General features: G+C 46.6%; 3 protein-coding genes across 14 annotated transcripts in view; 2 read left to right on the top strand and 1 right to left on the bottom strand.

Annotated features, from left to right (window-relative positions):
- Positions 1 to 1182: 1182 nt before the first annotated feature.
- LOC118589194 (cytochrome b-245 chaperone 1) lies at positions 1183 to 8371 on the top strand. Of its 2 annotated transcripts, XM_036196265.1 has the most exons (8): positions 1183 to 1246; positions 1357 to 1441; positions 1920 to 2069; positions 3445 to 3486; positions 3924 to 3997; positions 4906 to 5002; positions 6148 to 6292; positions 6623 to 8371. In XM_036196265.1, exons 3-8 carry the CDS (start codon positions 1985 to 1987, stop codon positions 6741 to 6743), a joined length of 564 nt encoding a protein of 187 aa, XP_036052158.1. In that variant the 5' UTR covers positions 1183 to 1246; positions 1357 to 1441; positions 1920 to 1984; the 3' UTR covers positions 6744 to 8371. The 2 variants fall into 2 exon arrangements, with proteins under 2 accessions (XP_036052158.1, XP_036052157.1); XM_036196264.1 differs by having other exon boundaries at positions 1184 to 1441.
- Hexd (hexosaminidase D) lies at positions 5378 to 25423 on the bottom strand. Of its 5 annotated transcripts, none has more exons than XM_036196250.1 (13): positions 25055 to 25423; positions 23938 to 24074; positions 18565 to 18674; positions 16025 to 16112; positions 14613 to 14777; positions 12892 to 13075; positions 11979 to 12050; positions 11377 to 11572; positions 10967 to 11049; positions 9767 to 9845; positions 9588 to 9689; positions 9354 to 9443; positions 5378 to 8737 (listed from the first exon to the last, which is right to left on the bottom strand). In XM_036196250.1, the coding sequence occupies exons 2-13, from the start codon at positions 24019 to 24021 to the stop codon at positions 8530 to 8532; spliced, it is 1461 nt and encodes a 486-aa protein (XP_036052143.1). In that variant the 5' UTR covers positions 24022 to 24074; positions 25055 to 25423; the 3' UTR covers positions 5378 to 8529. The 5 variants fall into 5 exon arrangements, with proteins under 5 accessions (XP_036052143.1, XP_036052146.1, XP_036052147.1 ...); XM_036196253.1 differs by having other exon boundaries at positions 9588 to 9662; XM_036196254.1 differs by having other exon boundaries at positions 12892 to 12985.
- Ogfod3 (2-oxoglutarate and iron dependent oxygenase domain containing 3) overlaps positions 25125 to 27387 on the top strand; it is a 67199-nt gene continuing 64936 nt past the window's right edge. For 3 of the 7 annotated variants that reach the window (XM_036196257.1, XM_036196259.1, XM_036196260.1), the window contains exons 1-2: positions 25136 to 25387; positions 26703 to 26920. In XM_036196257.1, the coding sequence (XP_036052150.1) occupies positions 25314 to 25387; positions 26703 to 26920 (292 nt within the window). In that variant the 5' untranslated portion in view covers positions 25136 to 25313. Of the gene's footprint in view, positions 25388 to 26702; positions 26921 to 27387 lie in introns of all 7 variants that reach the window. The other 4 variants (XM_036196261.1, XM_036196263.1, XM_036196262.1 and 1 more) reach the window with 4 other exon arrangements.

Raw genomic sequence — 27387 nt, 5'->3', positions numbered from 1 at the left:
AATTCTCCTCAGCCTTCCAATACTGGGGTTAGAAGCCTATATCAAAATATCTCACTCTCCCTCTGCTCCTCTCTCTTTCCTCTCATGGCTCAGTCAATTCTGGTGGCCCTGTTCATTCTGGCCTCTTCTAGATGCCTCTGGTTGTGCTTTGTCTCATATCTATAACAAAAAACTCCTCAAATTTCATTTATTTCACATCTTTTGTTAGACTGACTCCAGGTAGTCCATGTTTCCCATGTTGTCCTAGTGTAATCTCTTTATCATTTCCTTAAAATTCCAGATCCAACCAGGTGGTGGTGGTCCATGCCTTTAGTCCCAGCACTCCAAAGGCAGAGGCAGAGGCAGGAGAATTTCTCTGAGTTCGAAGCCAGCCTGGTCTACAGAGGACTTCCAGGGCAGCCAGGGCTACACAGAGAAACCCTGTCTCGACAAACAAACAAACAAATTGAAGGGAGCAGGCAAAAGCATCTTGGCCTGATTTACTGCCATTTTCACTCAGACTCCATTTTACCCGTTGGGTGAAACGAAGTTCAAGTTTTCAAACCCTAGGGGAGCTGGGAACCTTCTAATAGCTGACCTACCTCCTCCTTAAACCATAGAAATAGCCACTATGCATCTTTACTTCTCTAGAAACATTATGGCTGTTCCTAACAACAGAAAGAACAAATAAATTTGATTGGTTGGACTGAAAAGCTCACATTGTATGTTGGTTGACAATGAAACATTCAAGGAAGCTCCTGACTGGTGGAAATTAGAACTGTAACTTGGCAACACGTTTGTGATTTTGTGCTTAAATACTTGTTTCAATTGGCATTTGGGGTGCTCCCGAGTCTATTCTGTGGCCCTGATCCATCAGTCCTCTTCCCTTCTTTTGTGCTTCCCTACTTTAAACCTTGCCTTGAGGTAACCTCTGTGTCTGCTTGGGTTGATTCGGAGCCTCGGACCACAACAAAATAAGAAATTCCGATCCACTTCTCAGGCTCCTAAACCACGCCCACATGCTGCACAGTAGCGTACCGCCTCGAGTGATGACATTCTTGGCTGGCCGGAGGTTAAATTCTGGTGCCCTAAGGACCGTGCCCGCCCTCTAGTACCAAGCCCCGCCCCAGTGAGGCACAACTCGGGAATGCGTAATCACTCAGTCTCCACCCCTGGGAAGTCCCTACCCTGTCCTTAGCCCGGAAGTCTGTGGGACAGAAGTCCGGAAGTTCGAGCGGCTGTTCCCCAGTTCGCTCTGGCTAATACGGTACGCTTTCCTCTGTCCGGGCACAAGCGTGTGTCCCGAAGCTTTTCTGGTTCCGACCCGCTGTGCTTTCCGTTCTCATGTTCTTGCCCTGTGTGGGTCATCGCTTGCAGACCTGGATCGGGCTCACGGCAGATTGAGCAGACTGCACTCCGGAGGATCGAGCAGAACAGAAGGGGCCGCTGGTGGAGCCTGTTGGTAACTGAGGCCAGAGGGAGGCAAATTGTGCACTTTAACTAGGATTCTTGATGTAGGTTACGAAGCTTGAATGCACCTGGGTATCCAAGGAGCCACTCAAAACTCAACTTTGGGTGTTGTTTCCAGGGGTCTTGCCGAAGTGTCCCATAATTCGGATACATTTGGGCCATAGTATGACTGTAGAAACTCAAGACATAGTGGCACTTTCAGTTCCCTTTCTTGGTAGAAAGAGGAGTTTTTGGAAGATTTGGTTAAGGTACCGGAAGCCCGAGAATTGCTGGGGGCTAATAGAACAACTTCAAGACGAGGGTTCGGTCACGGAAAGGGTTCCCAGATATGACTGTGGAAGTGAGACCAGGCCTAACTTTCTGGGCTGTGCAGTCCCTGTGCCCATACATAGTTGTAAGTTGAGAAGGTCTCATGGAGAAAGGAGTTCAGAGTCGCCTGTCTAGACTGATAAGGTGCTCCCTGTGTGCAGTGGTTGCAGGCTTCAGCTGTCTTTCCCAGCCTGGTCTGCTGTGAAGTGAAGCCCAGGTTCCAGGGATGTACATGCAGGTGGAGACACGAACCAGTACCCGCCTACATCTGAAGAGGGCTCCAGGCATCCGGTCTTGGTCCCTGCTGGTCGGTAAGGCTTCCCAATTTTGCCATCTTAAATCTTAAAAGTGAACAGTTTCTTTGTATTCTATTAGAGGTCCCTCAATACAAGAACTTGATAAAGCATGTTTTATTAATCTTAGTGTGCCTTTTCTTTCAGATGATATGCAGGGTCCTCTTGCATACTGGGCAAGCTCTCTTAACACTGATATGCACTCCCAGCCTATCTGCTTTCTTGAGGTCACTAGTGTTTCTTCCATGTGACAGGTGATCACAGGTTCACATTTCTCCTCTTCCCTGTCTCTTTCCCCTTCATAAGTGCACTTAGCCTCCTGGACTCTCTCCCCCATCACTGCCTATCAGAAGTCTCTTGCATCTCAGGGACAGCTGCACTTGTGTTGGCTAGGCTGTACAGTCTGAGGTGAGGCACTGGCTGTGACTTCAGCAGCAGCGTCTCTGTAGTCTGTCCTTATGATTTGTGAAGGTCCTCATGATGTTCTGCATGTTATGCTGTGTTGTGTTATAATTCTCTATGTAGTCTTGTCTTCATTCCTCATCACATGTAGGCAATATTTACACCTGGTCATTTGCATTTTTCATTTAGTTGCAGACAATTCTGGTGAATGCCACAGATAGCATATCCTGTTTTTTATTTATATTTTTTTAATTATATGTGTATCTATGTATGGGTCTATGCAGGTGCACATAGGTGCCCATGGAATCCAAAAGAGCATTAGTTCCCTGGAGCTCAAGTTACATGAGGTTTGAATGGCCTGACATGAGTACAGGAACCAAATGTTTGATGGACTTTTCTTTGGGCCGCCAGCTCATAAATAACGAAATGGAAACTTATTAATTATGAAAGTTTGGCCTTTAGCTTAGGCTTGTCTCCAGCTTGCTTTTATAACTTAAGTTAACCTGCTTCTATTAATCTACGTTCTGCCATGTGGCTTTTTTTTACCTTTCCTCCATTCTATGTATCTGACTAGGGCTGTTGCTGGCATCTGAGTACCTAGATTCATTCCGATTTCCTTTTGCTGCCCACAAGTCCTGCCTAGCTATTCTCTCCTACCTACCTATTGGCTATTCAGCTCTTTATTAAACCAATCACAGTGACACATCTTCACATGGTGTGATAAAATATCCCACAACAGTACTGAGAACTGAACTGGGGTCCTCTGCAAAATTAGTATATATTCTTAGCCAATAAGCTATCTTTCCAGTCCCCTTGTCTCTTATTTTTAAACAAACTTCTGGGCTGTGTCACCAACCACGCACTATGTAGCCTCTACCTGCTGCCCCTGAACATGTCCTGCCAAGAGACAGGCCTGCTTGCTGGGGCTATAGCACTATGAAGAAGTGGGGCTCCCCTTAGCTATTTAACAAGATAATCCCTCTCTTTACAGGAATATTATCCACTGGCCTGGCTGCTGCCTATTACAGTGGAGGTAAAGTATGCTATTTGGAAATGAACAAAACAGTCACCTGTGAGTAGTTCTGGTGTGTGTGGCCTTTGGGGTGGCCTCTGCCTTGCCTTGTGAGAGATGACCACAACCAATGTCTTGCATCTTAAATTTCTTCCTGTTATAAAATACTATTAGAAAGAAGTTCTTTAGCATTTATTTGCCTGCTGCCTTGCTATAGGAAGGAATCATGTGTCCCACCTTCCATGACAAGGCTGTATAGATCTACCTATCTCCTAGGTGGACTTAGGCAGAGTTTTGGATGCACATTTCACCAGTGACCCAGGCAGGTACAGAAGCACAGTTGACTATGCCTCTAATTTGAGCTGAAGGAAGGAAAGGCTGGGCTGGTGGGACCCTCATATGGACATATCACCTTGGCTTCTTTAGCTAATGGGCTGATGTACTATGTCTACTTGCAGATAGTCTGGGCTGGAAGCTCTTCTATGTCACAGGCTGCCTGTTTGTGGCTGTACAGAACTTGGAGGACTGGGAGGTAAGATGGTACAGTAGCACCCTTCCCATTTGGAAGCATCTGTCCCAGTCCAGAGGCACTAGATACCTGGAGTCAGCCCTTGACTTTGCTTGTAACATCCCTAGACTCTGCTAGAAGCTACTCATAGCTTTTCACCAAGGTTCTGTGTTGTGTGTTGTTTTTTTGCAGGCTTGCCTCAATCTCAAAAGTAAACTTACTGCTTCAGCCTTCTGATAGGCATAAAGTACCACACACAACTCACAGAAGTTCTTTTTTCCTGGGGTTATACCACAAGTCTGCATTGTCCCTTGGCTGGACTGGCTGCATAGGGCAGGGACCTGTGAGAACATTCTGCTAACTCACAGTTGGACCAGCTCCCAGGTCCTGAAGTTCAAGGTTGGGGCTTCCTCTGACCATGTAGGACCTTACTGTAGGCCTAAAATAGTTGAAAGGAATCAGCAGAACCTGAGCCTGGAAAAAGTCAGCCTTTGGGGAAGTCCCCTGCCCTTAGCTTTGGCCCTCTTAGAATCCTTGAAGCTGCCCGGCCCAGGCTTCTGCTTTTTGCTTAATGGCCTCATTGCCAACCTGTCCTTTTGTCCTTTCATTTACCCAGTACTGAGGGATGAACTTTAGGCTTCATACCTGCTGGGTAAGTACTCTACCACTGAGCTAGATAGCCAGCCTGGTCTTGTTTTCATGCAAAAAGAAAAGGGAACCTATTCCAACTGCTCTCTTTCCTGTGCTCCTTACCCACAGGAGTACAAGAGGTCAGACACAGAAGTTGGTTCTGGAAGAGAGCCCTGGAGTCTTTGGGGGTTGGTTTTCCACTGGGCATCTTGAGTATTTGTGCTAGTGTGAGTGGGGATGATGTCTCAGCATAGCTTGGCCCTCTTCCTGGAGTTGTGTGGTTAGCATACATTGGTTTGCAGGAAGCCATTTTCAACAAGAGCACTGGGAAGGTCATCTTAAAAACGTTCAGCCTCTACAAGAAGCTGCTGACTCTTCTCAGAGCAGGCCATGACCAAGGTAAGATGTGGGTAAAGGCTTGGGGAGGCCTGGATGGGTCATCTACTCAAGGAATGAGGGTCCCCCAGACATATCGTGGCTTGAAGGGTGGGATCCAGGCAGATATCTCATCCCAGGTCTCAGCCTATCAGGAAGGATGGAAGCTCCTCATCAGCTCTCTGAGGTTAGGTGAGGGTAGTAGGAGTCAGTCACTCTGTCAGGTAGACTAGCAGGGAGTCATCCTGTTCCTCAGGAACCACTTTGCCTTTTACAGACCCAAGTCCTATGTCTGATTCCTGTCAGCTGTGTTAGCCCTGCAGCGAGAGGACGGTCAGAGGAAGTCCCTAACCCTTGAACTTTTGGGCTTGTAAGCTAGCCTAACTGAAGTAACAGAAGGCTCTCACAGGTCTATTCTCTATGTATTCAGCCCAGGCATTGTGCATTACAAACATGCAAGTAACTGTGTGTGCATCCCACAGGTTCTTCAGTAGGCTTTTAACATAAAGAGTTAGGCCCCAAGGACTGTACGGAGTGCTGGCAGTATATAGCCAAATGTGGCATTCAAATGTGGTAGTATACAGCCAATGAAGACCAGAGCAGGTTTGTGGGGATGTGCATTAGTGCACTGGCTGAACTACCCCAGGCTGCTTGTTGGGAGCCCTGACACACCTGAGAACCAGTCCCCACAGGCAGCAAGCCACAGGGTTAGCCCCATGTCACTAGCAGTGGAATGATCTCCTAGCTTTCCCAGTGGCTCTTGGTAAAGCAGTATCAGCCATGCATTAGTTAGCAATGGTTTTCCTGTGCAAGGAAATAGCAGGGCTACTCCACTGGAACCAGATAAGTTTTCCAGCCTTACGTAAAATTAGGCAAAAAAGGTAGCTTGAAGATGGCAGCTTGGGCTTAGTGATCCCTGCTGTAGGATTGCTCAGGCCAGCCAGCTTCTTTCTGCCTAAAACTGCTACAGTTTAGTGATGAGACTCCTGGGGGTATTCTTATCCAGAAGTTATTCTGGAGCCACAGTCCAGAATGTGGAATAGCAAATATCTTTGTCATTAATGCCACTTTTCTGTTCAGCAGAGCTGGACATCCTGAAACAGGATGTCCTACAGCCTGGGGTGAGGGCATAGGGATGACTGTTCATCTGCAAACCCTTCTGTCCCCAGTGGTGGTCCTGTTAAAAGACATCCAGGATGTGAATGTGGAGGAAGAAAAGGTCCGTTACTTTGGGAAGGGCTACACTGTGGTACTCCGGTTTGCAACAGGCTTCTCCCATCCCCTTACTCAGAGTGCAGTCATGGGCCGACGCAGGTAAGGGCAGAATAGAGCAAGACTGGGCTATCCTTTTGGGTTTCTCAGGGCAGCAGAGGAGAAGCTGAATGTCTGTAGACAGGAATATGGGGCTGTAGGAAGGATGGATGTACTTAGGAGCAGCTTTGCCAAGGGTATCTATAGGGGAGGCAGCAGAACAAGGTTGGGTTCTGTTAAGAGTAGGACTGAGGCCAGAGATCCTGGGCCCATTTGGGACCCCTGGGGTTGTTGTAGGTATATGGTAGGAGATGAGACAGTGTGGGTCTTTTGTGGTGTGTTATGGAACTGCACCCTTTGCCACGGTGACCTGCTTTCTTGATGCTGGCCTAGTGATGTGGAAGCCATTGCCAAACTCATCACTAGCTTCTTGGACCTGCATCGCCTGGAGAGCCCCTCAGAACGGTCACAAAGCAGCGACAGTGAAGCTGATGGCCTGGGTGACCAGAGCTGACATTGTGGAATGACTGCTGGTAAATGTCACCCATTTCTGACATGTCTCCAACTGACTTGCCAATTATAAGGGTGCAGGCAGATCTTGGGCAACTGCCTATAGCACCTTGAGCAGTTCTTGTGTGAACCACCTGCCTTTTGCTTGTTTACGCTTCTATGCTTTGCAGAACCATGGGCTGGACATCTTCCACAACCCAGAAAAGCTGCATCTCTCAGGATGCAGGAAGTTGGTGCTATCCAGAGGAGGGCAGGATCTCAGAAATCAGTGCTTTCTCCAGTTAGATTGCAGCTCTGGCTTAGGCAGCACAGTCTGGTTTGGATAAGCTCACCCAAGCGCATCTAAGGTATAAGATGCCAGTCTTCCTTCAGCATAGGCCTAGTGCCTGCCTTCAAGAGGCCTTGCCACCCCAGGCTATTGTAGTCAAAACTCCACTTCACAGTGAGACACCCACATGCACGTAAGGAGGACCCACTCCTTCTGTGCATAGTGGTTTGGACTTGTTGCTATAAATCCTGATGTCTCCTCTCCCTGACCATCTCTTCTCAAGATGGACATTCTTGGTGGTTAGGGACTTCCCTGAAGGCAGCTCTGAATGCTGGATGTCCCGGGGCCTGCCTGGCTGCAGAACTCTCAGAGAAATCAGAGTGCTGCTGCTGCCCTGTTCCTGCCTAGACCACTTGACTGAGATCCCAGCAGTGTTGCAGCATAGCTGTTAGGAAGGGAAGGCTCTCTTAACCCAATCTGGGAAGAAGTTGCTAGTGGAGGAAAGACCACCTCTTCTGGCATCCTGTAGCCTTTAAGACCTGGGAGTTCCTTTACAGAAATTGAGTCTTAGTCTCTCAGGCCTTGAAAAGACCTAAAGAAGATAGGCATGTGATACACACCCCTATAAATCTCAGCCTTAGGAAGTGGGGCAGGAAGAAAGTTCAAGGCCAGTCTGGGCCACTGCCTCTTCTGACGGAAGTTGGTACCAGCCACTGGTGGTTCTTTTCTGTTCTTCTAGTCTTCTTCTGAGTGGACTCAAGTCTCTCAAAAGTACATTGTCCACTAAGTTCCCAGCTTGGCTCCTAGGTCTGAAAGTTGTGGACCTCTGGTCTACACACAGCCCCCCTCAAAAGCTGTATACCCATGACTGGCCAGGGAGAACTTGGAAATTGAGGAGTTATATAGACAAAGAGGTCAAGGCAGCCCTGAGGCCACTGTACTTGGGCTAAGCAGGAATAGTTAGGCCAGAACCCTTAACAGGTTTTCTTTGAAGTGATTGTTACCATTTCTGACTTGGGAACATGGTCCCTTAAACATGCCAAAGTGAGCTTTTTAAATGGTCAAGTTGGAGAATTTTTTTTCCCCACAAATGAAAAGTGTGAAATTATAGCTGTTGCCTACAGACTCTTAAGGTACTTTAGACAACAGAAAAGGATTCTGTTTCTTGGGTGATGTCATATCCCCTTCCTGTGTTTCCCAGTATTGGGACTCATTCCTTGGTGAAGGAATGAAGCCCTCTATAAGCCAGGGTGGTGGTAAAACACTGATCCAAGTTTCTGTTAATGGGACTTCTGCTTCTACTGTTTTTATTTTTTTATTTTTTTTATTTCATCATTAAAAAAGCTCTACATGCAGATTGCAAATGAGTCTCCATGTACCTTTTTCAGTTTTCAGCTTTGCCCAAGGTTATTGTTTATACAGTTTGGGAGCCTGTCTGCATATGTGTCCAGGCCCCACATTGGCTGGGCACTGAGGCAGGAATCTTGGTATTGTCCAGGCTGATAAACAAAGCCCCAGCCCTTTAGGGGTTCTGACCTGTGTCCCAGCCTGAGCTGGTGGGTGGTGGCAGTGGGGCAGCTGCCTCACCCAGGTCCTGCAGCAGACCCTGCAGTTGCTGCATACTCGGGAGCACATTCTCCTCTAGCCACTCCTCTATGGTGTCCGGGTAGAAGGCCAGCTGCAGGGCCACCTCCAACTGCTGCACAAGGTTGCTCCACCTACTCAGAAGGCTGAGGGCAACAGCATGAGCTTGACTTAATGAGAATTCCTATTAAGGCTCAAGTTTACATAGCTAAACTCATGTCCTCAGCGCCTAGAGCCAGTATTGTTCCATGCCTCAGTTTACCACTGGGATAAAATAAATGAATGACTGGTCACATTTTAACAATCAAAACCACTATTTGGCTTGAATGGGTCATGCTGTTGGCAGCATGTTGCACGCAGTGCAAGTGTATTCTTATTAGCCCAGCTTAGAGTCCCGAACCAGGGGAGGACACAGGCTGCCTGGGGCTCCAGCCACAAGGGCACTCAGCTATGTTGCACCAGGGAGTTACAGTGCCAGCATGGACTCTAGGTAGCCTGATTCCAAAGATGAGCCTTGGGTCAGGCTGGGCATGTGGTTGATGATCTGTCTCAGAACAGGAAGCACTTAGCTGCTTGATAATATTAGGGGCAGTGTTATTGAACAGTGGCCTATCAATTGATCCAAGATCTACAACTGCAGTACCTGGAGAACTTGTCTTGCCTTAACACTGATAACCATAATCATTGCTACTGTGTGTGTTCATAAAGGGACAGGGTGTTTCAGAGGCTGAACACTTAGGAGGATGAGATGATGATGGCTACCTGAGTGCCTCTGGCTGTATGTGCTGGATCATAACTGGGTGAATAAGCTTCCGCCTGCGATGGTAGGAGCTGAACCAGCCAGTGACATACCTGGAGCAAATCCAGACAGTGTTAGTTGGCCAGTAGTGGCTAGGCATTAACTGTGGGGGAAACTTAAGAATCTGACAGAAATTTTTAGAAGTCTTTCCAGAAAAACTTTGTAAACAATGCCAGGAGAGATATGGGGTTGCTTACCTGTTCCTTTCCAGAAGTGTATCCACAGAGCTGCGCAGGTGAAGACTAATTTGTGTGACGAGGGCATGGATGTCACTGCCAGGGAAGGAACCAGCTCCCTCACTGCCAGAGAGTCACACTGAGAACAGTGCTCCCCAGAGAAGGGAGGGGTGGGGGAATGTCAGGTAGGATGAGATTACCTCATAGTATCCATTATTTCCAGGCTTGATACCCCAAGGAAGTGTTCCACTCTCAGCTTAACATCCTCAGCAAAGCCTCCTGAAACCATCCACAGGCAGAAGTGGTTAGAGAGGCCTCCTGACCTTTGGGTGTTATGGGCAAAAGGCATAGCATCTCAAGGGGAACCCCAGCCAGGCTAGCTGGCTGCTTTTTATTGAGCATGTGAAAGATATTTGTGAAAGATCAGGGAGTGGAAATAAGAATGGTTTTGTAGGTAGCATCACTATATGGATGAGCCCTTGACCTCACTACATAGTCCATGTGCACGTGTCCAGGCTCAATCATGGGTGGAGTACTCTACAACACCTGGAACAAACTGCCGGGGTGTGTGAGACAGGGCAGACACACCTCCAGGTCAGCACAAAAGGCTGTCACAGGAAGCCATTGACAGACGGTTCCTAGCTCTGTGTTGGGAGGCCTAGGTCCCAGTACAATCCCTTCTCAAAAACAGGAAGAGCTAAAGCCAACACCACTAACACCAATGTCTCTTCAGTACTGGTGTGCTTATTATTTCTTTGTCTTTCTGCACAATCTAGACAGTTGACAATGAACAACTGCCAGAAACAAAGTAAAATAAGACCACCTCTACATCCTTCCTCTACTCCATAGCTGTTAAATGTTTTTTGGGGGCCCTTCTTTCCATGTGGACATCCTTTGAGCATTGTAAATTCCTATATAGTCTTATAGTTTAAATGGCCATGGTTTATTTCACCAAGGCCCCACTGCCTACACATGCTCTGAGCAGTGCCCATGCCTGTCTTCTGCAGTCAGTTGTCCCTATAGGTCATCTGGGTAGAGGAACACTGGATAAGGGGCTCCTGCAGCAGTGGAAGCAGAGTCTGCCTCACAACTCTCAGGATACTTGGGCAGCAAAGAGAACCTACATCTGCATCTGAGGCATCAATTTCTTATGTAGGGTCTCTGCATCTGTGGGGCATGTCCGTACTTCCCAATCTAACCGAGGCTCAGGCTGAGGATCTAGGTATAGGCAATCCTGGACCAGACAAGCAAGTGGACAAACTAGAAACATGAGCCTTCTTCCCCTGTAAAGGACTACAGTCCAGAGCAGGGCAATGATCAAGGGAAAACAGCACTTGGCCTCCTTTCTTCCTGTCTGGCTAGGGGTAGGTAGGAGGCTAAAACTGTTGGCTGGGACATACCATGTACAAGTAACTGTAGACAGGCAGCCAGGGATGGGATTCCCACAGGGAGCAGCTCACACAGCACAGAGAAGTGGTCATACCTATGTCCAGAAGAAGAGTATTCAGCTCCACAGCCCTCATTCATCTCAGCATGATGATGATGCCCTGATCTGGGGTACTCCTGTTTTGAGAGGTCCCTAGGCTGAGAACTACTGTGGGCAGCCTGATGTATCCCAGTACTTGACTCAGGGTTTTTGGTTGTTTTTTTTTTCCTTCTTGTATGTGGAGCTGAGGATCGAACCCAGGGCCTTGCACTTGCTAGGCAAGTGCTCTACCACTGAGCTAAATCCCCAACCCCGACTCAGGGTTTTTTAAGTAGGTTCCATGGGAACTGTTTCCCACTCCCCACACCCAGCCTGAGAGCTTACCTCTGCCAGCCAGTCAGGATGATTCCTTGCAGAGTATCCACTGGACTACTGACTGCCACCTGTAGCCACTGCTCATGGTTTTTAATATGGTGCTCAACAGGGGGCAGGGCCTGATTAGCCCCTGTGGCCCCCTTGAAGGCACTGGCAGCCCACAGCCTCTGGAAGCCACACTCCTGGTACTTTCCCATGAGGAAGACTAGGCAAGAAAACAAGCAGATGAGCAGCTCTCACAGAGAGGCCCTGGATACACAGCCTAACCAGAGCATCCAAGAGCCGCAACTATCCTAGCAGAGAGGAGACTCCAACCATTCCCATATGGCCTATGGTTTATCACTCATAAATAGGATAAATACTATAAATACATAGGAATAAATACTTCAGGAAGAGCTGGAAAGAACCTGGGATGATCTGGAGCCAGCAGGGGATCCTATGCCAGGACAGGAGGCTTTGCATGGCCTTTCTGTTCCATGCCGGTCAGCCAAGCTAATGGGTGCCTGTATTCCCAAGCTGAACAGTTTAGGTTACAGGGTCACGGAGGACTGGGAAACAATCATGCAGGCACATGCACCACGAGGAATGTAGCATGAGCAACCTGTACTGACTTTTGCTGTGGACATCCAGGTCAGCTCCATAGTCCCAGAGCACAGGCTCCACCAGTTGAGGCACCCCAGATGCTGTCAACAGAGCAAGGCAATGAGTGTGGGACAGATCACTCAGGTCACACACCCCTGCTCCTTAGACACATGTGTTTTATATAAGGGTCTCACTTTGCTGCCCAGGCTGGCCTCGAACTCTAATCCTCCTGTTGCATCCTCCTAAGTACTGAGATTATAGTCATATGCCACCACATTTACCTCTGGCACATTCATTTAATGTTAAAGTGGGAACATAAACCATTATCTCAAGTCTAATGGGTTTTAAGTATAGTTTGCAGCTATGCTAGGCTTTTGGCCATGAACACCAGAGCTACAAATGATGTTTCTAGCTACCTGCCTTAGTGAGGAAGGACTCCTAAGCTCTTGTCCAAACTGCTGGCTTTGCAGCCTCAGGAACTCAAACACATCTTTAATAGGAGCTGATTCTGATTCATTAATGTAAAACATACACTAGTCTCACAGAGTATAGGCACAGCTGGCCCTGGATCTCAGGCATTAAACCTCAGGGTTCAGTGGAGCTAGGTGATACGTTTAAGTGCTATCTCCCAGGCTGGGGAAGGTACTCTTCAGCTTTCATCTCCAAGCTTTGGGACAGTGTGAACTTTTGGCCCTGGCATCTACAAGGCTGGCCACAGAGTGCACATGGGGCTAAAGCTATCAGAAGCACTGGACACTCCCATGGCCTCTCTGGGCCTGCCAGCAGCCACACCAATTTCTGGCCCACATTCCTGCAAGGCTGTACAGTGACTTGAAAGGAAGGATTAAACTCAACATTTTCACTGGAGCACACATTAAGCTTCTGGAACTTGAGGTCCTGGGCAGCCACATGTAAGCCCCCATCCATACAGGCCCTGCCAACCTTTTAGCTGTTCTTGGGGGATGTCTCGTAGCATGTCATCCCACACCAAGGGTGTTGTGCCAGGGTGCTGTGCCAGCACATGGCTGGCTACTGCCTGCATGTGGGACAAACACAATTTCGCGTGGCTGTTCTGTTCCTGCTGTAGCCACTGTTTTGAGGTCTCCCCCTCGCCCAAGTAGTAGACCTAGGAGGAAGAAATAGGATAGGATTGCACCTGTTGCCATCCTTACATCCAGGTTCACAATTGTCCTGAATCTTGGGGTAGCTGCAAGTACAGAGGAGACTAATTGAACTCAGGTTCTCTGGAAGAGCAGCCAGTGCTCGTAACCGCTGAGCCATCTCTCCAGTCCTCCATCCTCTTCTTTTTGGAGGCAGGATTTCACATAGCCTAGGCTGGTTTGTAATTTCCTTAAGCTGTAAAGGTTGCTAGGTTACAAGTGTGTATCATCATACCTTACTTTCAGATTTTCTTATTTTGAGATACCACAGCCCAAGCTGACCTAGAACTCATTTTATAACCCAGGGTGGTCTCAAATTTGTGGCAATTCTTTTGCCTTAACCTCCAAGTGCTAGGATTACAGGTGTTACCCACAGTGTCCAGCTCCTTTTAAAAATGGAAACCTCAGGGCTGAATGCCTACAAATCCAGGCAGTGGCCTTTGTCTCAGACTCTCAAGTCCTGCCCCCACACATCTGGAATCTAGCCAGATAAGCAGAGGGGTTGAGGCTAGCCACTGGGTAGGCTAGGTAGGAGGACATACCACAGATACCCCAGGGGAACACTTTTCCCAAATAGTGCTTCAAGATCCAGACAACACTTTCTTCCTCTCAACACATCAAATGCGTTTCTTTGGCTAGAACAGTCTGAAAAAGCATGAATTTGCTCATGGCTGGGACTGGCTCTGTCCCTGCAAGAGGAGGAAAAGACGCCTGTCCCTCTGGATGGCAGTAACATCTGGTTTACAGGGTACCTTACCTGGGCTCTGTAGGGCTGCCCTATGCCAGGTGACACTCCTCTCCAGAGACGTCATCTAGAATGGTTCCATAAATAGGACTATCTCCTTGGCAATCCCTGCCTTTATTCTTTAGTGTATGGACTATTTCTCTATTCAAAAGAATCCATGGTGGTACATGCCTATAATTCTGTTTGGTAGGTTGAGGCAGAAGAATCAAAAGTTCAAACCAATAAAACTGTATCCTCCAAAAATTTTTTTTTCTTTTTTCTTTCTTTCTTTCTTTTTCTTTTTTTTTTTTTTTGCTAGAGCTGAGGACCGAATCCAGGGCCTTGCACTTGCTAGGCAAGCGCTCTACCAAATCCCCAACCCCTCAAAAAAATTTTTAATTAAATTAAGCCAAACCAAACCAAACCAAACTAAAAGAAAACACAGAGGGGGCTAGAGAGATTGCACTGGAAACTCTTGCAGAGGATCCAGCTTTGATTCCCAGCACCCACAAGGTGACTCACAACCATCTGTAATTCCAGTCCCAGGTGATCCTGACACCTTCTTCTGGCCCCTGTGGGCACCAGGCACCACATGGTACACAGACATACATGCAGGCAAAAATATCCATACACATAAAATAAATAAGTAAATAAACACAAGAGAGAGAGAGAGAGAGAGAGAGAGAGAGAGAGAGAGAGAGAGAGAGGAGAAGCCTTGACATGGGACTGGGTAGCTTTGAAAAGAGGAGGCTACAGACTTTGAGATCAAAGGTACTCACCTCATCACAGCCAATGTGGAGCCACCGGACACCCCTATGTAGCTCCAGAATCTGGTCAATCATATCTTTTACCAATGCCAGAGACTCAGCCTCATGAGGGTTCAGGGTGTTGGGGAAGAGAGCCACTTCACGGAGATGTGCAAATGCTGTATGCTTTAGCACAAACTATAGAGAGACAAGGACAGAAGGAAGCTGGTGCTTAAGGACCTTGGTCCCCTGTGTGTCCTTGACAAGAGTTCCAAGCTTATGTTGCTTAACTTGACAGTGTGCCTGAGGGCCAGCTGGATGGCCTCAAAGATTACTCGTCTCTTCCAGATATCTGCAGGTGAGAAAAGCTTCAGAGCCCACAGGGCAGTAGCTTCTGACTCTACCTGAGCTGAGCTCTAAACCCTCTAGCTGGTTCCTCAGAAGCCTTCTTCCCTTCTCCCTTCCGTTTCCCTCTCCTCCTTCCTTCCTTTCTTCCTCCTCCTCCTTCTCTTCTTCTTCTTCTTCTTCTTCTTCTTCTTCTTCTTCTTCTTCTTCTTCTTCTTCTCCTCCTCCTCCTCCTCCTCCTCCTCCTTCTCTCTCTCTCTCTCTCTCTCTCTCTCTCTCTCTCTCTCTCTCTCTCTTTCTTTCTGAGACAGGGTTTCTCTGTAGCTTTGGAGCCTGTCCTGGACTATCTCTGTAGACCAGGCTGGCCTCGAACTCACAGAGATCCACCTAGCTCTGCCTCCCGAGTGCTGGGATTACAGGCAAGCGCCACCACCGCCCAGCACTCTTCTCTCTCTCCCTCTCTCTCTCTCTGGTGTTGAGACTTTAACTCAAGGCCTTGTGTGAGCTAAGTAATTTATTTTCCACTGTGCTATATCTCTAGCTTCTTCTTTTGACTTATATGGGTTTTTGCTTGTTAGGGTTAAGGATCTGTGTACCATATGTGTCTAGTGCCCATGAGGCCAGAAAGAGGGCATTAGATCCCTTGGAACTGGAGTTACAGGTGGTTTTGAGCTGCCTCATGGGTACTGGGAATCAAATTTGGGTTCTCTAGAAGAGCAGCCAGTGCTCTGAACAGTTCCAGCCTCTCCAGTCCTTTTTTTTTTTTAATTTATTTTAGAGGAGTGAATGCAGCTGCATCCTACAAGCCATCAAATCAACACCATGTTTGCTTCTCAGTTGTCTTACATGAGAAATAATTTTGAATACTGGTAAAAAGACATAAGCAGAAAATGGAAGGCATTCTTCCTTCCTGGCATAGCTGCCCTGACCAAGAGTTGTGCTCTCTGGCTGCTTACAGGCTAGTGCTTCTAGAATGGGGTTCCGGCAGCATTGCAATGATGCTGCCTATGCCCTGTCAGGCCCTGCTGCCTCACATTGGAGCCCAAGCCCAGTCTCTGAACCCCACACCCATACCAGTAATTTTCATTCCTCTCACTCACCTCCATGTGTCCGAATGTCTGCACCAAGGGAACAACTTCCAGCTTACTGAGTCTGGCTAGGTGCAGGATCTCTGTAACTTCAGAGGGGCTGGAGTGATTAGAGCACACAGGGGCTTGTGTCGGTCCAGTCCAGTCCCTTCTTACCCCTTTGCATCTTACATGAACTGGCCATAGAATCACCCTGCACAACAGGGGTTGGCAGACTGGCCCAAGAGCAAAATTTATCGCTCAGCTACTTTTATACAGCCCTTAACCTAAGAAAGGGTCCCTTCACCAGGGTCCCTTCACCACCATCCCCCTCTTTTTTTTTTTTTTTTTAACTTTGAAAGACAAACAGATACTCACTGTTTGGAAAGCAGCAGTGCACAGAGAGCAGGCAAACCTACAGCAGGTACAGATGCACTGGAGAAACGTGATACCCAGAGCCATACTGCCCTCTAGCATAGGGGTCACTTCACACTCCACCAGTAGGAGGCTGCTTTTCCTCTCCCCCCACCACAGAAGGCTGCCTTTAGTCTGTTTGGGATTTTTTGAAACAGGATGGCAGCCCATACTCCTGCCTGAGCCATCCAAGACTAGTATTATAGGCAGTTATCACACCTAACTAAAGAATCAGCAATGACCACATCTACACTCCCCTGACCTTCGGCTTGGGATCAAACCCAATACCTTGTGTTTGCTAGGCAAGCACTTGACCACTGACCTACAACCCCAGCCTCACCATTCAGTAGCTAAAATGACATTGCAAAGTTGTTTTAATCTTGATTTCTATGAGAGGCTTAGTATTTTGCTTATGCATTCCAAGTTTAAAATCGAACTGTGAGAAGCTGGGGAGATCATTCAGTGATGGAAATGCCTGTTGCATAAGCAAGAGAATTAGAGTTCAGATTCCCAGACCCCCAGGTAAATTCTGGATAAGCACAGTGGCCCATCTGTAATTCCAGTGCTCAGAAGGCACAGACAGGGGATCCCAGAGCAAGCTGGCTTCCTGGACTAGCCAAAATGGTATATTCTGGACTAAAGGAAGTGGAGAGTGATAAAGACTTGGGATGTCAGCTTCAGGCCTCCACATGTACTTGCATGTATGCACCCACACACATGGTGAATGTAAACACACACGCACGCACGCACGCACGCACGCACGCACGCACAAAAAAAATCCAATTGTGGCCTTAAATGAAACTCAGTCCTAGCTGCCCCATGACTTCTTATTCTTCCCTGTAGGGTCAGAGTAGGTATTTATTTTCTCTTTTAAATGTTTCCTAATTACCTTTAATGTACATGTATTACTTAAAAAAATTTCTGCATGTGTGTGCATGCTAAGTGTATGTATGTACACCATGTGCTTGCAGGAACCTGAGGTTAGGAGAGAGCATTGGATCCCCTGGAGTTCAAGTGGTTATAAGCCACTACATGAGTACTGGGAACCAAACCCAGATTTTCTGTAAAAACAGTAAGTGCTTTTTAAACGCAAACACATCTCTCCAGCCTCTATGTGTTTTACTTAAATAAATTTTTTTTTTTTTTGGTCTGAGTGTTTTGCCTGCATTTGTCTGTATACTACCTTTTTTCTTTGTGTTTTTGTTTCTCTGTGTAACAGCCCTGGCTCTCCTGGAACTTGATTTGTAGACTGGGCTGGTGATGAACTCAAAGGGCTCTTCCTGACTCTGCCTCCAAGTGCTGGGATTAAACGTATGTGTCACCACACCCAGCTTGTACACCACTTTTTTTTTTAATGTGTGAGAAGGTCAGAAGAGGGTACTGGACCCCCATGGAACTAGAATTATAGGTGATTGTAAACTACCATGTTGGGGCTGTGTACTGAACCCAGGTCTCCTGGCAGAGCATTCAGTGCTCTTAACACATGAGCCTTATCTCCAGCCCCAATGTTTATAAAGTGTTTGTTTTTTATACAGTTTCTCTATGTAGCCCTGGCTGTCCTGGAATTCACTATGTAGACCAGGCTGGCCTCCAACTCAGAGATCCGCCTGCCTCTGCCTCCCAAGAGCTGGGACTAAAGGCTGCACCATCACCACCCTGCCAGTTTTGTTTTTGAGATGGGATTTCATTCTTCAGCCCAAAGTGAACCTTTAACTTTCAACAATCATCCTGTCTCAGCCTCCCAAACTGTGGGATTACAGATGTGAGCCACCACACCAGGGTACATTGTTTTAGTGTTTTGTTTTTTTTTTTTTTTAAACTGAGGATCGAACCCAGGGCCTTGTGCTTGCTAGGCAAGCACTCTACCACTGAGCTAAATCCCCAACCCCCCCTTTTTTTTTCTTTTTCTTTTCTTTTGGTGGAACTAAGGAGCGAACCCAGGGCCTGCGCTTGCTAGGCAAGCACTCTACCACTGAGCTAAATCCCCAACCCCTTTGTTTTAGTTTGTAACCAAATTATATAAATAAACACATACACTTAGAAAGACAGAAAATGAATGTACAATTTTAGATTTCAATTATCCCACCCATAGTTCTGCACATGCCTTCCTTCTTGGAGGCCCTCGCCCTCCACTTGGCATCCTCTGCTAGCTTTGATACCTGTATGCATGCTTGGCCCTCAGCAGCTTCAGGCGGCCCTCATAGGGAAACATGTCTTCATACTCAATGAGGAGGCCATTTGCACCGAGTGCATGGAACAGGGGAAAAACCTGGAGGGAAACAGGGTGTTGAAAAAAATGGCAATCTGAACAACAAAGGACTTAGATAAAGTATGTACCTTTTTCCTTACTAAGTTTTGGAGAGGGATCGGAACTGACACTCATATTTCTCTTACAAACTTTCAATCTGGAAATGTGTGTTTGATATTTGATGAACAAATTCTTGGTTAATAACATACTTATTTAGCACAGGAGTGTAATGTGCCATGAAATAGCTGTTACCAAAGAACAATGAATTTTGGTGGATCAGCTGAGGGAGGACTTATGCCACCTGGGAGAGTCATCCTGGAGCCAGGCCAGAATGGTCTAACACACAAGAACCTGTGTGCCATAGCAGCAGGGAACACCAGGAACAGCTCTGGAGATGAGTTCAGCTTCTGGGAAGGAAAAGCAGGTGGTGTGTGTGTGTGTGTGTGTGTGTGTGTGTGTGTGTGTGTGCGCGAGCGCGCGTGCACACACAGAGGTTGGGTTCAAAGTCTTAAAGCTCGTCCTCTCATTCTCTCACCGCTTCCTCCCCTATCTTTATGTCAAGGGTAGGAATTTCCTTATCTTCAGGAGTTTTAGAACCTATTCATGCCTACTATACGGAATAATTGGTATATATGTATATGTGTGTGTGTGTGTGTGTGTGTGTGTGTGTGTGTGTGTATACACACACACACCCCAATTATATATTCCCCCCGCCCTCTGAGATCAAAGACGGATTTAAAAATAAAACAAAACACACAAAGTAGGCACTAATGAGGAAGCCTCCATCTATATTTAAAACAGCCATCAATCTCCAAATAAGGATTCAAATGTTTTCTGTGACATGTAACATGTTTTCTTTCTTAAAGTACAGGAAAGTTCTGAAGCATGCTCAATCAAAGAAATCAGATCAGGACTGAAATTAGCAGTAGATGATTCACAAAATGGGTATTAAGTGAGTATGAATTACAGAGGCAGTCTGACCATCGAGAGAAGTAAGCTAACTCAATTATTCACACTGAGATAAAGTCAATGATGGTGATGGTATCTTAATTTCCCCAGTGTTCTTGCCTCTTGTTTCCTCTTTAGCTTCCCATGGCCTCTTGATATCTGTGTAGACCACCTGGGCACCTCTGTTTTATGGGCTGGGAAAGACCACTTGTACAGATGTTTGAAAGGTTGAGACTAGGGAGGCTAGGCCCTCACAGACACATGAGCCTCTGGGCTTTCATGTATTAGATGGTAGCAGAGGTTTTTATTGTTAAGCTGTATAAACATACATCATAAGCTAATGTTTACTTTTGTTTGAAATACTTTTTTGTTGTTGTTTCAAGACAGGGTTTCTCTGTGTAACAGCTCTGGCTGTCCTGGAACTTACTTTGTAGACTAGACTGACCTCAAACTCACAGAGATCTGCTAGCCTCTGACTCCTGAGTGCTGGGATTAAAGGCATGTACTACCACTGCCCGGCTGTCTGGAATACTTTAAAGCAATACCCAGACATTCTTTCACTCGTAAATACTTCAATTTATATTTCAAACTATTTTTTAAGGACTTAAAAGACAATAACCATAACCCTTATCCTACCAAATCAGTTATTAATAATCCCTTAATACTCCTCATTCCCAAATTTTCCTGTTTAAAAAAGCTGTGGCTTGGGTCAGATATATACATTTTTAAAAATTTTGTTTATTTATTTAATGTGCATTGGTGTTTTGCTTACATGTATGTCTGTGTGAGGGTGTCAGATCTTCTGGAACTGGAGTTAGATAGTTGTGAATTGCCATGTAGGTGCTGGGAACTGAACCTGGGTCCTCTGGAAGAACAGCCAGAGCTCTTAACCACTGAGCCATCTCTCCAGCCTCCAGATTTATACATTTTTAAGTAGATTTTCTGTTTGTTTCTGTGTATGTGTTAATATACGATTATGTGTGAGAAGGCCAGAGATCTAACTCATAAGGGCTGAGATTATATGTATAGGCCATAACCCCAGCCCCTTAGGCAGATTAAAAGAATTTTTTTAATATTTATTTATGGGGTGGGGGAGCTACAGTGCCTATGTGAAGATCAATGATTTGGGAAGTGGTGCTCTTCTTCCTTTATAAAGGATCCAGGGATCAAACTCATGTCATCAGGCTGGTAGGAAGTACCTTTATCCAATGACTCATCATCTCAGTAGCCCCTTAAGATTTTTGGTTTTTTGAGATAGGATTTCTCTGTGAAACAGTCTTGGCTGTTCTGGAACTCACAGAGATTTGTGTGCCTCTGCCTCTCGAGTGCTGGGATTAAAGGCATGCACCACTACCCGGCCCTTGAGCAGATTTTTAAAGCTGTATCTATGCTAATTTTGAGACAGGGTCTCACTATGTAGCTCTGGCTGGCCTGATACTTGCAGAGATCTGATTATCTTTGCTCCCTGGCTATATAATGTTTTTTTGAGACAGGGTAAAACACTGCATTCCAGGCTGGCCTAGAGCTAACTATGTTGCCCACACTTGCCTCTTCATGTATCAGCTTCTCACTGATAACACTGTTTTTAATTATTTGCTAAAATTATTTGCTAAAATTTATTTGCTAAAAATCAATATTTGTTCTGTGTGGGTCTCAAAATTATGGTTCTGATTGCATTTTCAAATGTCCCTGAGCATATCTATTTTCCATTTTCCTGCAGCTAGTCGTTAGCTACAAAAATGTTACAGTCAAGTTAAAAATATTACACTTGTGGGGCTGGAGAGATGGTTGAGCAGTTAAGAGCACTGGCAGTTCTTACAGAGGACCCAGGTTCAATTCCCAGTACCTACATGGCAGCTCAAACCTGTCTGTAACTCCAGTTCCAGGGCTTCTGATACCCTCACAGAGACATACATGCAGGCAAAACACCAATGAATATAAAATAAATAAAAGTTAAAAAAAATAAAGAAAAATATTACACTTTTTTTTTGTTTTGTTTTGTTTTGGTTTTTGGTTTTTGGTTTTTCCCCAAAACAGGGTTTCTCTATAGTTAGTTTTTGGTACCTGTCCTGGATCTTGCTCTGCAGACCAGGCTGGCCTCAAACTCACAGAGATCCACCTGGCTCTGCCTCCTGAGTGCTACGATTAAAGGCGTGTGCCACCGCTGCATAGCTTAAAATATTACAATTGTATATATGTGTATATGTGTGTGTGGCACATATGCACAACAAACCATGTGTGCAGTCAGAGCATAACTTGCAGGAATCAGTTCTCTCCTTCCACCTGTGGGGCCTAGGGATCAAATTCAGGTTCTTAGGTTTAGTAGCAAGGGACTTTATCCACTGAGCCATGTCACTGATCATGTCTTTAGAAGCCATGTTTCATTCTTTGGGTAAGAATATTTCCAAAATGGCAATGGAGGTGCATATCTGATAGGAGTTCCAACGGCACTGGCCAGAGCCCCCCATGGACGTTTTCCAACGTTGTACTGCCCTGAGTTACTGCAGCTAGCATGTCATTAGGATTACTAAGTGAGAGATTGGCCTTCCTGTCTTCACCTTCTAAGTGCTAGGATCTGGTCTAAGTCACCAACCAGCTTTTTTATGTATTTTTTTTTTTATTATTTTGTTTTTATCTCGATATATGCTTTTGCCTCTTCAGTTTCTTTGGGACTCTGTAACTAGGCTGTACATCTCAAGTACTTTGCTCACTTGGATATATTCAATGACTACAGAGTAATTCTAAACCCTTAAGTTCATCAATGCTCTGCATTTTTTTTTTTTTGTTTGTTTGTTTTTTTTTGAGATAGGGTCTCATGTAGCCCAGGCTAACCCCGAATTTGGTATATAGCTGAAGATGACCTTGAACTCCTGACTCTCCTGCTTCCACTTCCCAAATATTGACTATATGCATTGCTCACCTCTTGTTCTGCTGGCCATCTGGAACTTGTTCTGTAGACCAGGCTAGCCTCAAACTCAGAGATTAAAGGAGTGCACCATCACTGCCTGGTATTTGTTCTGCATTTTGTTTTGTTTTTCGAAACAGGGTTTCTCTGTGTTTATCCTGGCACTCACTCTGTAGACCAGGCTGGCCTCAAACTCAGAGATCTGCCGGTCTCTACTCCTGAGTGCTGGGATTAAAGGTGTGCCACCGCCACCACCTGCTACTACTGAGCTGTCTTACCAGCTCCCCATCACCACCTCTTTTGTTTCTGAGACAGGGTTTCTCTGTGTAACAGCCCTGGGTGTCCTGGAACTCACTCTGCAGACCAGTCTGGGCCTCGAAATCATGAAGATCTGCCTGCCTCTGCCTCCCCAGTGTTGGAATTAAAGGCCTGTCCCACCATTGCTCCGCACTACCGCTTTTTTGAGACAATGTCTCATGTAGTTCAGGATGGTCTTGAATTTGCTAGGGGATCAATGCTGGCCTTGATCTCCTAAACCTCCTGCCTCTACTTCCTAAGTACTGGGGTTACAGATGAGTGCTACTATGTTCATGTTGAAGAATGTATCAGTATTCTAGGGTTGTTGTAAGAAATGACTACAAATGAAATAGCTTCAAATAACAGAAATTTTCTGATAGATCTGGAAGCCAGGAGTCCCAAATCCAGGACTTGGCAGGGCATGCTTTCTCCGAAGGCTTCATGGGAGAGTCCTTCCTGCCTCTTCCAGCTTCTGGAGGTTCTAACTATCCTTCCTGTTCACTGACTGTATCATCCCAGCCTCTGCTTCTGTTGTCACAGGGTGTACTTCTCATGTGTCTTCTCCTCTTCTGCTGGGTTTAGATCCTCAACACTCATGCATAATCCACCTTTTTAAAAAAGTAATTCTTATTTATTTATTTATTGAATGTTTATGTGTGTTGTTATTTGGCCTGTGTGTACGTCTGTGTAAGGGAGTCAGATCCACTAGAACTCTTAACCACTGAACCATCTCTCCAGCCCCTTAATCTACCTTTCTTATTCAAACTCACAGAAACCCAGTGTAACCTCATCTTAGCTGGTCAGTTCTCCACAGACTATTTTCAGGTCATATGTACAGGTACTAAGTGTTAAGACTTGAACTTATCTTTTTGGTGGATACAATTGAGCCACAACAAAAATGTCGTGGTTTCTTCTTCTTCTTCTTTTTCTTCTTCTTCTTCTTTTTTTTTTTTTTTTTTTTTTTTTTTTGGTGCCATCCTGGTTGTTCTGTCTGGTTTTGAGAGGAACTGGGAGAAAAGGAAACATTTATGCTCTGTCATGACCCTGCCTGATCCATGGTCCTCAAGGTTGTATCCCCAGTGCCCACTTCCACAGAGTAAAAGGTGATTATTGAGATGTGAAGAGAGACCTTACCTCAGAGAGATATGAAACCTTTGGTGGTGCTCCCTTGAGGTCCAAATGAACTAATCTCATCTTAAATGGCATGGAACATGACATGTTGGTATTTTTTTGTGAACTCCTATAACAAGATTTTTGTCTCGGACTTCTTCCTGGTGGAGAGAACTCAAGTTACAAACGGGAGCAGAGGGAGCCCTCCCCTTTCTTTTTCAGTTCTGATACCAGCCAGTTTTGCTCAACTAAACAAGAGGAAACTCATTTTACTAATATGAAAATAAACAAAAAAAAGTTTATTTCCACGTTCAAATATAGTATTTGTGAATTGCCCCCGAAATAGAAAACCATTTATTTCCTTGGGAAATTATTATGATTTATGGCAACAAAAAACTCTGCAAGCATGGCAGTGGCACACACCTGTAACACCTTTCCTACCCGACCCCCACCTGAGGAAGGAGGATTGAAAGTTTAAGGCTTGCCTGGGCTATTAAGAAAGTTCAAGGCTAGCCTCGACAACTTAACGAGTCCCTGTATCCATATTAATAAGTAAAACAAGCCTGGGGAAATAGTTTAGTGGTACAGCATTTGTCTACAATTCCTAGTACTGAAAAAACAATTAAGGCAATGATAATGGGGTGGGTGGGTGGGAGTGATGCTAGTCTCATGATACAGCACTTACTAACTATGCCAGAAGCCCTGGGATCCACACTCAGCACTGCAAATAATAATCTGCAAAGGGAATAAGCTCTACATATATCGGAGCTAAATGTAATTTGCATTAAAATTAATTTCTGGATGATGCTGAAGCTGCCAGGAAATTAAAGAAACCGTTTTCTACCTTTTATAAAACCACAAAGGATTATTTAGGAAAGGAGTTACTGAGTCGTGCGTCCAATTCCATGGTTTCACCTGCTCATCCTGTGCAAGGACGCAAAGTCCTAGCCTTAGGGACTATCCCTCAACTCCAACCCCGACCGGCCCACACGCAGGCAGGTAATACTTGTCCAAGAGGCTGGTCGGGAAGCTCAAAGTCCCTGACAGGATTCTCAGGGCAGCTTTCAGGGGAAGAGGGTGGCGGCCGTGGGAGATAGGTCATCTTGGTCCAGCCCACCGAATGTCTGTGGGCTTGACTCACCCAGGCAGTCGCCTCAGCACTGCTACAGAGACAGCTGAACTCCGAAGGAGCCCTAGGGGAGCGGCGCCAAGGGCCAAGAAGACCCCGCCTCCGAGAAGACTCGGCCTCCGATTGCTCACGTCTGGCCGCGAGTCGGCTGAGGGCCGAGCGTGTCGCTCCTGCGTCCCCACACCGAGCCCGCCTCGCGTTCGCTGTTGCGGCTGTTGCCCCGGGTTTAGCGGCTCTCGTGGCCCTCCTGGGTCCGCGGCGGCCTGGCCCAATGGCGCCTCAACGGAGGGGACCACCTAGAGTTCCCGAGGGAAGTAGTGCAGCTGAGCGCCGGCGCACGAACAGGTAGCGAGGACTATAGGAGGCCGCGCGCAATAGAGGGCGGTGCCTGACTGGTGTGTGGGTGTGACCATTCCGGGGGCGGAGTCTGACGGGGGTGGGGCGTGGCCACGACCCTAGTGTCTGGTGGTAGAGTGGGGCGTGCTCATGACAAGACGGGGTCTGACCGGACGTATAGTTGTGACTGTGACTGGGTCAGCTCCTGGCAGAGGTGTGGGATGGGACTTGCCCTATTGCGATGTGATCAGGCGTGACTTGGAGAGAGAGCGTGGAAGTAATGTAGGCGTGGTGTGTCTGGGGGCGTGGCTTGGAGTATTTTGCTGCAAACTTCCCAAGGTGAAATGTCCATGTGGCTGCCCACCAAGGAACTCTGCACAGATGTCCTGCCCACAGGGAGCTTTTTCCTTGGAGTCGGTGTGCATTCAGTTACCTGAGCAGGTTTTTCTTACTGGGGGCATTTCTACGCCTTTATGGCTCCGCTCTGCTGTGTATGACCTACCTCCCTGCTGGTTACCTCATCCCAGCCTTTCAAACCTCACCTGTCCAAAACTGGCCTTGTTGATCTCTGTCAAACCCACACCTGAATCTGAAGGATGGCATCTTTGGGGACAGGGACCTAGCTCTTGACAATTCTGCGTGTATTTCAAGACCTATGGCTCATGAGACCTTTCCTGGACAGCAGAACTCAGATATCCCAGTTATACATACAGCTATGTAGAGTCACAGACACAGCTTTATCAGGACCACACAGACCTGGGTCATAGAGACATCTTAAATCATGCATCATTTCTGACATGCCTCTGTACTCTTTCTGGCCTCAGATTTATGATTTAAGTGTATTTGATTCATGTAAGTTGGTTAAGTACACGTGAATTCTTGTAGGGACACATGCTTGGAGTGGGGCAATCATATATGGATGCATAAGTGTGATTAGAGACTCACATTCCATGGCAATCCTCCAAATAGAAACCCTGTGGGCTCGACAGGAAGTGCCTGTAGTCAACTCATGTTTTTTGTCCATTGAGGCACATGTTCAGCCCTGTCCGATCAGAGAAGACAGGGTCACATACTGCCTGGGAAGCTCCTCTGAGGGATGGTGCATGATAGGCATCCTGATAAGTTGGGTGGGTTGTGGATCAAGTTTCCCATCAGCCCATGAGTACCTGCAATATCTCAAGATTGATGGGGGTCCATCCACCTTGATCAGAGGTCAATATAGGCACAGCCCAAGGCTGGTGGCATCCAGTGTGAACATTTTGTGGTTTTGATTGGCATGCTTAGTATGATAGCTGTATCCAGTGGTTATGTTTTCTATTCTCAGCACCAAGAAGGACTGGCTGCCTCAGGAGGCACAGAGGACATGGCTAAGGACTGTGGTCTTTGGAGTTGGCCTTGCCCTGATCACATTCTTGCTCTGGAGTAGTCTGGAGATGGATGATGATGTTGCTGAAGTCTTGGCCCATCATGGTGAGGTCCTGGAAGGCAGGTTCATTGAGGTTCCCTGCTCTGAGGACTATGATGGTCACCGGAGATTTGAAGGTATGTGCCACAGGCTTCTCAAGAAAGAGAAACTGGTAGGAACAAAACAAAACAAAACACACACACACACACACACACACACACACACACACACACACACACAAACTGTTGGGTGGTGGTGGAGCACACCTTGAATCCCAGCACTCGGGAGGCAGAGGCAGGCAGCTACTGTGAGCTCAAGGCCAGCTTAGTCTACAAAGCTAGTTCTAGGACAGCCAGGGCTGTTACACAGAGAAACCCTGTCTTGAAAAATCAATCAAACAAACAAACAAAAGAATGAATGGTAGGGGGCTGGAGAGATGGCTCAGCATTTAAGAAAACTTGTTGCTTTTCCAGAGGACCTGAGTTCAGTTCCTAGCACCCTTGACAGGCAGCTCACAACTACCTGTAACTCCACCCTCAGGAGATCCAACTCCTCTTTCTTCTACAGGCACCTGCAATCACATACACATACATACACACAGATA

The sequence above is a fragment of the Onychomys torridus genome, chromosome 8 (assembly GCF_903995425.1).
Source record: "Onychomys torridus chromosome 8, mOncTor1.1, whole genome shotgun sequence".
NCBI classification, from domain to species: Eukaryota; Metazoa; Chordata; class Mammalia; order Rodentia; family Cricetidae; genus Onychomys; species Onychomys torridus.
This window is presented reverse-complemented; position numbering and strand designations above follow the sequence as displayed.